The 12090-nt window shown below is 40.9% G+C and overlaps 1 protein-coding gene across 1 annotated transcript in view; it reads right to left on the bottom strand.

Annotated features, from left to right (window-relative positions):
- Dnah12 (dynein axonemal heavy chain 12) overlaps positions 1-12090 on the bottom strand; it is a 196393-nt gene that overhangs the window by 134298 nt on the left and 50005 nt on the right. Inside the window, exons 18-24 of the mRNA XM_045135823.1 lie at positions 11301-11486; positions 9328-9528; positions 8238-8432; positions 5562-5683; positions 5176-5458; positions 3065-3184; positions 2236-2392 (exon numbers count right to left, since the gene is read on the bottom strand). Of these exons, the coding sequence (XP_044991758.1) occupies positions 2236-2392; positions 3065-3184; positions 5176-5458; positions 5562-5683; positions 8238-8432; positions 9328-9528; positions 11301-11486 (1264 nt within the window). The remainder of the gene's footprint in view (positions 1-2235; positions 2393-3064; positions 3185-5175; positions 5459-5561; positions 5684-8237; positions 8433-9327; positions 9529-11300; positions 11487-12090) is intronic.

Raw genomic sequence — 12090 nt, 5'->3', positions numbered from 1 at the left:
CTCATCAAGTTCTGAGACTGCTTCTGTAAGATCTTTTGAATCCTCAGACAGCGAAGGGGAGTTGGACTTGTATGATGAGGCTGTGTTAGAGGAGGAAGCTGACAGGTATCAGGCTGAGAGATATCGCCCTGACCCGCCTGTTGTGCCTTCTGCCCCACCTTTAACAAATAGGGAAGTACTGAGATACATGGAGGGAACTTCTTTCTGCAAGCCAAAAGAGATAAGAAAAATTCAACAAATATTTCCAGTGTTTGACGATCCAGCTCAGGGCCGATATCATGAGCCCATAGGACATAAACAGTTAAAAGATCTTGCAGAGTCAGTTAGGACATATGGGACTAATGCCTCCTTTACTCAGGCTCAGGTAGAGAGGCTCACTGCTCATGCAATGACTCCTGCAGATTGGTATAATACAGTGAAAGCCTGCTTAACAATGGGAACTATTTCCCTAGCTCTTTTTACACTTAATTTTTTAAATTTGGACGTGATGGGTAGGTCAGCAGCAGACAGGCATTGTCTGCCACCATCACCAGTTTCAGAAAAAATAAAATGGAAAGATGTTATATCTAATCAATGGAAGGGCCCGGATCCTGTTTTAATAAGATCCAGGGGAGCTGTTTGTGTTTTTCCACAGGATCAAGATAATCCCATTTGGGTTCCTGCCAGACTGACGCGAGTGGTCAAAGAGAGTCCAGAAAAGGATGAAGATCGTGATTGCTGTGCTGATGATATTACCCCTGTTCAACCTGCTGGGGATATGGACAGAACCCCGTTGGGGAATACTCTCAGTATTCCCAAAACCTCTACCTGTAATACATGATGCTGTTCTCCTAGTTCTATGACTTTGTTTAGAACCAAAAGAGATTTTGGGATTACTACAGCCATTGTGGCTGCTATTACTATACAAACTGCTGCGACTTTGAATAATTTATCAGCTAATGTAGCTAATACTTTGGATGTTCAAACTTCTATTAATGCACAATTAAGAGGAGGGTTAATGATTGTTAATCAAAGAATTAATTTAGTGTAAGAACAAGATGATACTTTATGGTAATTGGCACAATTGGGATGTGAATGGAAAATGGATTGTGTATAATCTGCATGCCAGTTATCACATTATTTGCTTACTAACTGGACTGCTGACCCATGTGAATTCAACACGAGTGGACTTGTTTTTGGTTACGGGATTATTGGACTGGATATAGAAAGCTACCCTCTATTTGAAGGAATGGGCTGGAATGGGTTCCATGATGCTGTTGATGATCGCTGCTGCAGTCGGATGTCTATGGTGTTTCTGTAAAATGCGAAGTCAAAGACTCAGAGACAATGCTATGCTAGTGCAAGCATTTGCTGCACTGGAAACAGGACATTCACCTAATGCTTGGTTGATAACTCTGAAACAATAGGGAGCTGAAACCAGTGATTGGTGCTTACTCTGGGCCTCATTGGTACTTGCATGATGTGCCTGTGCATAATTTTACAATTGCTTGACCTGTACATTTCTCTCCTCTGTTAAGCTGTCTTGTGGCCTTTGCACCCTGAGAGCTTGTTCTCATTGCACCAGGTTAGGCATAAGACTTCTAGTTTTATTTCACACTCAGCCTTTGCACATCCCTGAGGAATAACTCATTGCACAGGATAAGGTGAGTTGTGAGTTTTCCAAGGCCTTATAACCTTGATTGCCTGTTGCCAGAAGTGGGAAAGGCTAGATCGGTGATTTGGTCCCTTGGTGTCTAAATAATAAAAAAGGGGGAGATGTTAGGAGCCGTGCAGACGCCATTACAAGTTGGCGCCAGTTTCCGGCCTCTTCTTGGTCACAGCTGGTGTAAATCAAGCACAGTGTGCATGCTCCAACCCGTCGTGGGCCGATGCTAATGAGGCATCCAGAAAGTAACCAATCGCTGGTGGCCACATATCCTCAGTTGACCAATCATTTGGGGGCAGGCAGCCTAAAACCCTATATAAACAGTTGCCTTTCATGGTTCTGGGTCTTCGCATCTAGCAGCTTGGCAGTCCCCAATAAAGTGTGTTCAGAAGAATCCTGATTGTGGCGTCCTCCTTGCTGGTGAGGCGGGCGTGACATTCGAGGGCACCCTGAGACTACACAGTGAATTTCAGATCAGCCTGGGCTAGAATGAGACCCTACCTCAAAAAAAAAAAAAGACCTACATTATGACATTGTCTCTTAGAAACTATCACCATGTTACCTTTTATATGAAAGAACAGGTCACCTACCCATGTCAATCATGTCCATTACCACATCTCTGGCATGGACATCAATTGTAACCAATGCCCCCAGGGTAGTCCTGGTCTGCTTTGACAATTTGCCTCTCACTAGCTCTACAATATCATTTAGTTGATGCTGGAGTTCCTTATAATACTTCCTTAGTCCCTGCAAAATAATAAGACAATTTAATCAATGTAATATATTTTATTCCAAACACATATTTTACATATTTAAATGGAAATTCTGTAGTCTTATCTCAAAACATAAGCAAATTACAGTGAATTTGTGTAAGCCTAGTAAAAATGATGTTTCCAAATATTTTTTATTTATTTGCAAGCAGAGAGAGATAGAGACAGACAGAGACAATGGGTACACAGGACATATAGCTGCTGCAAATGAACTCCAGTTGCACGTGCCACCTCAAGCATTGGCATTATGTGGGTACTGGGGAATCAAACCTGGGTCCTTTGTCTTTGCAGGCAAGTGTATTAGCCACTAAGCCATCTCTCCAGTCTAAGTTTCCAAAGATTTATGTAATTTCAATGCTATATAGAAAAATTTAAGGAGGTATTAGCTTTGCAATAGACAAGCTAGCAGGGCAAAATGGTTCACGCCTTTAATCCCAGTACTGGGTGGGGGTGGGGGGTGCAGAGTTAGGAGGATTGCTGTGAGTTCAATATCAGCTTGGGGCTATATAATGAATTCCAGGTCAGCCCAAGACAGAGCAAGACCCTACCTCAAAAAACCAAAAACTACTAAATAAATAAGAGACTAGACAAGCTAGCAAAGAAATTGGGAATGAAGGAAAATGCTGTGGTTGACATCAGTGGGTTTTACCTCTGTCCCGCCACTTATCACCTCCTGTGTCTCTGAAGTCCAGAACATTTGAGAAACACAAAGCACCACCTGGCCAGGCCACTCCCGGACCCAGTCTTTTCTTGCAGATTCTGGATAAGCCTGGAGGATTCAAGGGAATTCTAACTTGAAAAGATGACAAGAGAAAAGCAAGCTGAACATTTGCCAATAATTGTTATATTTCTATGCTAGATAAGCTGCCAAGTTTTTAAATCATTTATTTATTCATTTATTGCATGTGTGTGTGTGTGTGTGTGTGTGTGTGTGTGTGTACACGCACGCAGACATGCTTATAAGTGCAAGATCATGAGTGCCACAGCTTCTGGCTTTTATGTGGGATCCGTGGATCAGAATTCAGGAACTTAAGGTATCTGCTGCCAAGTTTTAATGAAAAATACATGCTACTTCTATCATAATGAAAACATAAAAATGCTTTAAGCTGTTTAAAAAGTCAAATATGGGGCTGGAGAGATGACTTAGCGGTTAAGGCACTTGCCAGCAAAGCCAAAGGACCCAGGTTTAATACCCCAGGACCCAGATAAAGCCAGATGCACAAAGTGGCACATGCATCTGGAGTCTATTTGTAGTGATTGGAGGCCTTGGTGTGCCCATTCTCTCTTTCTGTCTTTCTTCTCTGTCTCTCTCTCTGTTTGCAAATAAATAAATAAAATATTTTTAGCCAGGTGTGGTGGCGCATGCCTTTAATCCCAGCACTTAGGAGGCAGAGGTAGAAGGATTGACATCCATGAGTTCTAGGCCACCCTGAGACTATATAATGAATTCCAGGTCAGCCTGGGCTAAAGTGAGACTACCAGAAAAAGGAAAAAAAAAATACACATATATATAAAGTCAAATATGTACATTGATACCAAGAATTAATTGAAAATGAAATTATACAATCTATTAGAATACGAAGATGTAGTTAATTTTTAAATCATTTATTTAATAGAGAAAGAGGCAGACAGTGATAAAGAGAGAGAGAGTGAGAGAATGGGTTGGTTGCCAGGACCACAGCCACTGCAAACAAACTCCAGATGCACACATCACCTTGTGCATCTAGCTTACATGGGTCCTAGGGAATTGAATCTTGGTCTTTTGGCTTCTGCAAGCTAGTGCCTTAACCACTAAGCCATCTCTCCAGCCAATAGTTAAAAACTTTAATGTATATTCTTTTTTTTTTTTTTTTGCACTACCTAGTGGGCATGTGCGACTTTACACTTGCCTCACTTTTGTGCATCTGGCTTATGTGGGATCTGGGGAGTTGAACATGGGTCCTTAGGCTTTACAAGCAAGTGCCTTAACTTCTAAGCCATCTCTCCAGCCCTAATGTGTGTTCTTTTGTTTGTTTGTTTGTTTGTTTTGTTTTTTCGAGGTAGGGTCACACTCTAGCGCAGGCTGACCTGGAATTCACTATGGAGTCTCTAATGTGTTCTTTAATACAATCTTTACCTGGCACTTCCTACTTACCCTTATTAGGTCTCAATTTCAGTATCACTTTCCTGGAAGGGCCTATGGTTGGACCCTCCACCATTCTAAGTTACTCTAGATTTCATTATTTTCTCTGATAATACTATTTTCTCTTATAGCAATGATATTATCAATTCTTTTTAATAATGTTAGAAACAAAGAAGAAAAGAAAATAATAATTGGCTTAAAGTAGTAAGAACTTTTTATTTATTTATTTATTTTGGCTTTTCGAGGTAGGGGCTCACTCTTGGCTAACCTGGAATTCACTCTGTAGATTCAGGGTGGCCTTGAATTTACAGTGAGCCTCCTACCTCTGCTTCCCCAGTGCTTAAGATTAAAGGCATGCAACACCATGTCTGACTCTTTTTTATATTTTTATTTATTTATTTGAGAGAGAGTACACAGAATGGGTACACCACTGCAAACGGACTCCAGACACATTTGCCACCTTGTGCAGCTGGCTTAGGTGGGCACTGGGGAATCGAACCGAGGTCCTTAGGTTTTGCAGGCAAGTGCCTGAGCCCAGTAAGAATTTTTTAAGTTTGAACTTACTGGTACCCACTCAAAATCTCTTAAAGCCTAGCCTTTGTAGAATCAGGGTGTACATTGAACCCTAGGAAACATACCAGGCGGGATGCAGCGATCACGTCGTGAATACTCCGCAGCATTAGATCTTCTACTTGAATGAGCCACTTCTCCACAGCCCCCCGTGCCGCAGATGTGGAGATGAGGGAAATCAGCTCCACCCGCTCACCCTCAGAGCTGAACATGGCCTTAATGTCCAGGTTGCGCAGGAATTCCAATTTAGCAATGCCCTCGAAGCATTTTTTTAAGTGTGGTTGAACTCTAAGTGGATCTTTAGTCTCTGACAAAATCTCTAACATTTCGTCATTAGATAAGAAGAAAAAACTAGAGGAAAACATAAAATGCATAAATATAGAAACCTTAGTGACAACCCTTCACACAGAAGAAAAGGCTCTAGGTTAGGACACAACAGATTTATGCACTATACCGAGGGAAGAAAAGCCGCTTCTTTTCAAGATATGCATTCAGCCCTTTCATGATTTTCTCCAAAAGATCATTGCAGTTCTGAAGTTTTTCCAGTAAGCCTGTTAAAGATGTAGCAGCAAGAACCTAAAAGAAACAGGTTTATAGATGAGATAGTTATATACTAGATATAAGGCATAAATATGAATCTGAATTACATTTCAAAAATACTAAATTTTCAGGCTGGGTGTGCTATGCAAGTTGGAGTTCAAGGCCAGCCTGAGTTTACTCAGTGAGTTCCAAATCAGCCTGGGCTAAAATGAGACCCTACCTCAAAAAAACTAAATTTTTGCTAGGCATGGTGGCACATGCCTTTAATCCCAGCACTCGGGAGGCAGAGGTAGGAGGATCACTATGAGTTCAAAGCCAGCCTGAGACTACATAGTGACTTCCAGGTCAGCGTGGACTAGAGAATGACCCTACCTTGAAAAACAAAACAGATGATACAAAACAAAACAAAACAAAAAATCAGTGTCTATAAGCAATTTTTACTGGGCCGGAGATATAGCCACTCATTTTTATATTATCTCTGCTTTTTCACTAACAATGACAGTATAATTGAGCATAGCAAAAGAAAAAGATTGCATGTCTCATAAAATCTAACATATTTATTAACTGACTATTCATAGAAAAATTGGCTGACATCTGAGCTGTAAGAAATCACATGCCACAAAGTTCCTCCAGTTGACAGTTTAGATAAAAATTTGTGGGCTGAAGAGATGGCTTAGCAGCTAAGACACTTGCCTGCAAAGCCTAAGGACCCAGGTTCAGCTCCCCAGAACCCACACAAGCCAGATGCACAAGGTGATGCATGTGCGCAAGATGGTGCACACATCTAGAGTTTGATTACAGTGGCTAGAGGCCCTGGTATGCCCATTCTCTCTTTCTCTCTCTAATAAATAAATAAAATAAAATATTTTTTAAATCCTTGAAACTCATAACTTTCTATATACTGATGACTTTCAATAAATCTAGCATTTATTATATTAGCTTTTTTATCCAGTATTGAAAAAATTATTAAGTTGGATACATTTAAAAAGTAGATGCATCGTTTTGGTTTATGATTATGATGTGTATAAAAAGCACCTAGGCTGTCTTTCAACATTAGAACCTTGCAGGACAAGGCACTTACTAGAAGACAGGTAGGAATTGAGACCGACTGAGCACATTCTTTACCCTATTATTTGGAAGGAAATATAAAATCACTTGAACTACTCCTTCTCCATCTGCTGTCAATTTTCTTTTTTTATTTTTTATTTATTTATCTGCAAGCAGAGGCAGTGAGAAAGAGAGAGCAAGCACCAAGGCCTCTAGCCACTGCAAACAAGCTCCAGATGCATGTGCCACTTTGTGCATCTGGCTTTACATGGGTACTAGGGAAATGAACTTTGGGCTTTACGTTTGGCAGGCAAGTGCCTTAACCACTGGGCCATCTCTCCAGCCCCTCTTCTCTATTTTCTGAGGAGGTATGTTAGTTACCTTGCTTGTTGCTGGAGCAAAATACCTGACAAACATCAGTTTAAGGGAAGAAGGGCTTATCTCAGCTTATAGTTCAAGGTTACAGTCCATCATGGAGGGGGAGGGATGGCAACTGGTCTCAGCGCTCCATGGTCAGGAAGAAAAGAGCAGTGAATGCTGGTGCTCAGCCCGCTCCCTCCTTTGGATTCAGCTCAGGGCCCTCGCCCACGGAAAGGCGCAGCCCAGCTAGGGTGGGTCCTCCCACCTCAATTAACCTTATGTGGAAAATCCTTCAAGGATATTCCTAGAGATCTGTTTCCATGGTGAGTCTTAAAACCTGTCAAGTTGACAGCCAGAGATTAAGCATCAAAGTAGGGAACAGTGGTTGTTGGAATAGTGGAAATCAAGTGAAATTAACTGTCCATTTGAAGTCAAGTGAAATTAAGTGTACATTTGAAGTAGCTTCACTATGTATGTATGTGTATGCATGTATGAATAAAGAGTTAGAAGTAGCATTTTATGAATTGAAAGGTAAAATTATTGTACTACTTTTAAACTTTTCAGTTTGTTCACAATGAGTGAGTTGTCTTTTTGTACTCAGAAATAAAGTCAAGAGCTTTTAAAAATATTTTATTTATTTATTTTAATCATTTGAGAGAGAGAGAGAAAGAAGCAGGTAGAGAGAAAGAATGGGTGCACCAGGGCCTCCAGCCACTGCAAACAAATTCCAGATGCACCACCTAGTGCATCTGGCTTTACGTGGGTACTGGGGGAATTGAAACTGGGTCCTTTGGCTTTGCCAGCAAGTGCCTTAACCACTAAGCCATCTCTCCAACCCCAAGAGCTTTTTAAAGAAATATTTTAGAGAGAGCAAGAGAGAGACAGAGACAATTGGCATGCCAGGGCCTGTGCCAGTGAAATCTAACCCCAAACATTTGCGCCATCTAGTAAGCATGTGCAACCTTGTACCTGCCTCAGCTTTGTGCGTCTGGTTTATGTGGGATCTGGAGAGTTGAACATGGGTCTTTAGGCTTCTCAGGAAAGTGCCTTAATCACTAAGCCATCTCTCCAGCACCCCCCACTTTCTTTTTAGAGACAAACAGACCAAGAGCTTTTTTAAAAATATTCAAAACAAAGGCTTACATATGGCAAATACAAAAAAAAAAAAAAAAAAAACCTTCACCTTTGGATCCTTAGCACAGAACCTCATGATGTCCCTCCAGTGTCTGTCCACAGTCTGAAACTGACGCCCTTCTTCAGGCATCTGCTGCATGATGTCCTCAGAGCAAAAGATGGGCTCTAAGTACAGCCACTGAGCTTGCACTTTCAACCACTCATCAATCGTTTCCTGGATTCGAATCAAACGGTCTTCCCAGGCCTTCAGAAAAAAAAGTGCGCTGTATTAAGCTCCAGGATTTTAAACATATTTTATTTATTTATTTATTTACTTATTTAAAAAAAAAAAACTTTTGAACTGGGTGTGGTGGCACATGCCTTTAATCCCAGCACTTGGTAGGCAGAGGTAGGAGGATTGCCACGAGTTGAGGCCATCCAGGTCAGCCTGAGCTAGAATGAGACCCTACCTTGAAAAACAAAACAAACAAACAAACAACAACAAAAAAAAAACTTTTGGAGGAGACTTTAAATAGCTTCTCAGGGCTGGAGAGATGGCTCCATGGCTAACAGCACTTGCTTGCAAAGTCTACCAGACCAGGTCCAATTCCCTAGTGCCCACGTAAAGCCAAATGCACAAAGTGATGCACAATGAATCTGGAGTTCATTTTCTGTGGCAAGGAACCCTGGCACATCCATTCTCATTCCCCCCACCCACTTGCAAAGAAATTTAAAAAAATTTAAAGCTGGGTGTGGTGGTGCATGAAACCCTACACTGAAAAAAAATTAAAGCCATCTAACAAATAGACCTATGTCAGAATATAAAAAACTTGTAATCATATATATATATATATATATATATGCACATATAGATGTATTATTGCATATATATGTGTATATATATATATAATTCATATATATATATGAATGATTATAAGTTTTGGGGGGGTTTTGTTGTTGTTGTTGTTTCTAGGTAGGGTCTCACTCTAGCTCAGGCTGACCTGGAATTCACTCTGTAGTCTCAGGGTGGCATCAAACTCATGGTGATCCTCCTACCTCTGCCTCCTGAGTACTGGGATTAAAGGCATGTGCCACCAGGCCCGGCCTGATTACAAGTTTTATAAATGACCGTGAGCTACTGTATATGATATTTAACATACCTTGATCTCCTTGTCAAATGGTTTGATAAAAGGTGAGCCTCTCATTGTCTGAGTTTTTATGATTTGATCATCAAGGATTGCCTGAATCTCATCCACTGAAGAAAGAATATAGACTCCAGTGTCACGATATAGATTGATATTAAAAGAAATATCGTCCCAAGTTCCTATCATTACATGCAAGGCTTTCTCTAAGGAAAACTCCTAAAATGGAAAAATAGAGAAAAGGTGAAATGGTGAAAAAAGATCTTATTTATTCTATTTATGGTCCATAGGTAAGGCAGTATTTCATAAATATACACACACACACACAATCACATATATATACATATATATATATATATATACATATATATATATATATCATATATATAGTTATATATGGAGAGAAAGATTTGAATATGTATACTATAAAAGTTTTCCTTAACAATTTTAAAATACCTAAGAAAAATGAAAATTTTAAAAATTCACTTGCTATAAAAGCTCCTGCTCTCAGTGTTAAAATTAACAATAGAATAAAATACTGCTGGGCTTCCTCTGAAGTGGCCTTTCTGCAAGCAGCCTGTGGCCTGGTGCTTTCCATGTATTTCAAGAACCATTTCTCTAAGGCCATAATTTGTTGTTTGGGAACATATATACACACAGCACATGCCACCTGTGTCCCCCCAGGATTCTTCATAGAATAACTACATATCAAAACTAGCACATTGCCCAACCATATCAGATTGTGGCAGAATTAAGAAGTCAAAGAAGGGGGAGCTGAAGAGATTGCTTAGTGGTTAAGGCACTTGCCTATGAAGCCTAAGGACCCAAGTTCAATTCTCCAGTACCCACATAAGCCAGATGCGTAAGGTGGCACATGTGTCTGGAGTTCATTTGTAGTGGCTGGTGCACCCAGTCTCTCTCTGACTCTCTATCTGCCTCTTCCTCTCCTCACCCCCTCGGCCTCTCAAATTAATGAATAAAATATTTTTTAAGTCAAAGGAGGGCTGTAGAGATTTCTCAGTGGTTAAAGGCACTTGCATATAAATCCTGATGGTCTGGGTTCAAGTCCTCAGTACTCACCTAAAGCCAGATGCACAAAGTGGCGCATACATTTAGAGTTTGTTTACAGTGGTAGACACTGGTGTGTCCATTCTCTTTCTCTCTGTTTGAGTCTAGTCTTTCTCAAATAAATGAATAAATATTTAAAAATTAAAATAAAGAAGTTGTGGGAAGCCATCCATGGTGGCTCACACCTTTTTTAATTTCAAATTTTTATTAACAACTTCCATGGTTATAAAAAATATCCCATGGTAATACCCTCCCTCCCCCCACTTTACCCTTTGAAACTCCATTCTCCATCATATCCCCTCCCCAATTCAATCAGTCTCTCTTTTATTTTGATGTCATGGTCTTTTCCTCCTCTTATGATGGTCTTGCATAGTTAGTGTCAGGCACTGGCTCACACCTTCAATATATCTTAATATATATTGGGCATGCCTTTAATCCCAACACTCAGGATGCACAGGATTGCTGTAAATTTGAAGCCACCCTAAGACTACATTGTGCATTCCAGATCGTCCTGGGCTAGAGCAAGACCCTACCTCAAAAAACGAATAAAATGCCAGAAGTGGCACATACCTTTAATTCCAGCACTTGAGAGGCAGAGGTAGGAGGATCGCCATGAGTTCAAGGCCAGCCTGAGACTACATAGTGAATTCCAGGTCAGCCTGAGCTAGAGTAAGACCCTACCTCAAAAAAACAAACACAAAAAATTAGAAAATAAGAAGATGTTAAAGGTACAATTTCTACTTTGGACATTGGGAAAGCAGGCACATGTTCTGTGTTATAAAATCACAGTAGTCTTCTATCAATTCCCCTCACCTCCCCCTAATGCTGTCCTGCATAGTACATGCATCGGACCACAACAAAGCTATGGTTATTACAATACCAAACTCCTCAAGTGAAGAGTTTTAGCGCATCTTTATGTTTACCTTGCTGGCACCTGCACTTATCGTTTCAAATTTTTCTAAATATGGTGCCAGGTTCAGTTTCAGAACTTTTCTCAGGGTAGTTCCAGAGTCTGGAGTCAAGTCGTAGCCTACGATTTCTGACATCTGTTGCCAGTGACGAGCTCGCATTCCTGGATTGCACAGAATGGAAACGGTAGGAATATAGTCCTAAGGGGGACACAAACAACAACGGCACGTCACGTTCGTACACACCGAGTCTGTGGGAGGAAGCCTTGATAACAAGAAGAAGGCCTTGTCTTCAAAAGGTCAGACATGCAATAAGATGAGATTGAAAGGGTAGGAGGTCTGGGAGATGACTCAGCAGAGAAAGTGCTTGCTGTACAAACATGAGTACCTGAGTCTGGATCCCTAGAACCCATACTGAAGAGATAAGAAGAGGAGCTAGAGAGATGGCTTAGTGGTTAAGGCACTTGCCTGTGAAGCCAAAGGACCCAGGTTCAACTCCCCGTTACCCACATAAGCCAGATGCACAATGAGGCACATATGTCTGGAGTTCATTTGCAGTGGCTAAAGGCCCTGGCATGACCATTTCCTCTCCCCCCCCCACCGCTTCTCTCATTCATATAAATAAATAAAACATTTTTTTTAAAGAGCAGGTGGAGAGATGGCTCAGTGGTTAAGGTACTTGCCCATAAAGCCTAATGACCAGAGTTTATTTCGCCAGTACCCATGTAAAACCATATGCGCAAAGTGGAGCATGCATCTGGAGTTCATTTGCAACATCTGGAAGCCCTGGCACGCCCTTCCTCTC

This window comes from Jaculus jaculus, chromosome 16, assembly GCF_020740685.1.
Source record: "Jaculus jaculus isolate mJacJac1 chromosome 16, mJacJac1.mat.Y.cur, whole genome shotgun sequence".
NCBI lineage: Eukaryota > Metazoa > Chordata > Mammalia > Rodentia > Dipodidae > Jaculus > Jaculus jaculus.
The sequence above is the reverse complement of the archived record's forward strand: the minus strand, read 5'-3'. Positions and strand labels throughout refer to the sequence as shown.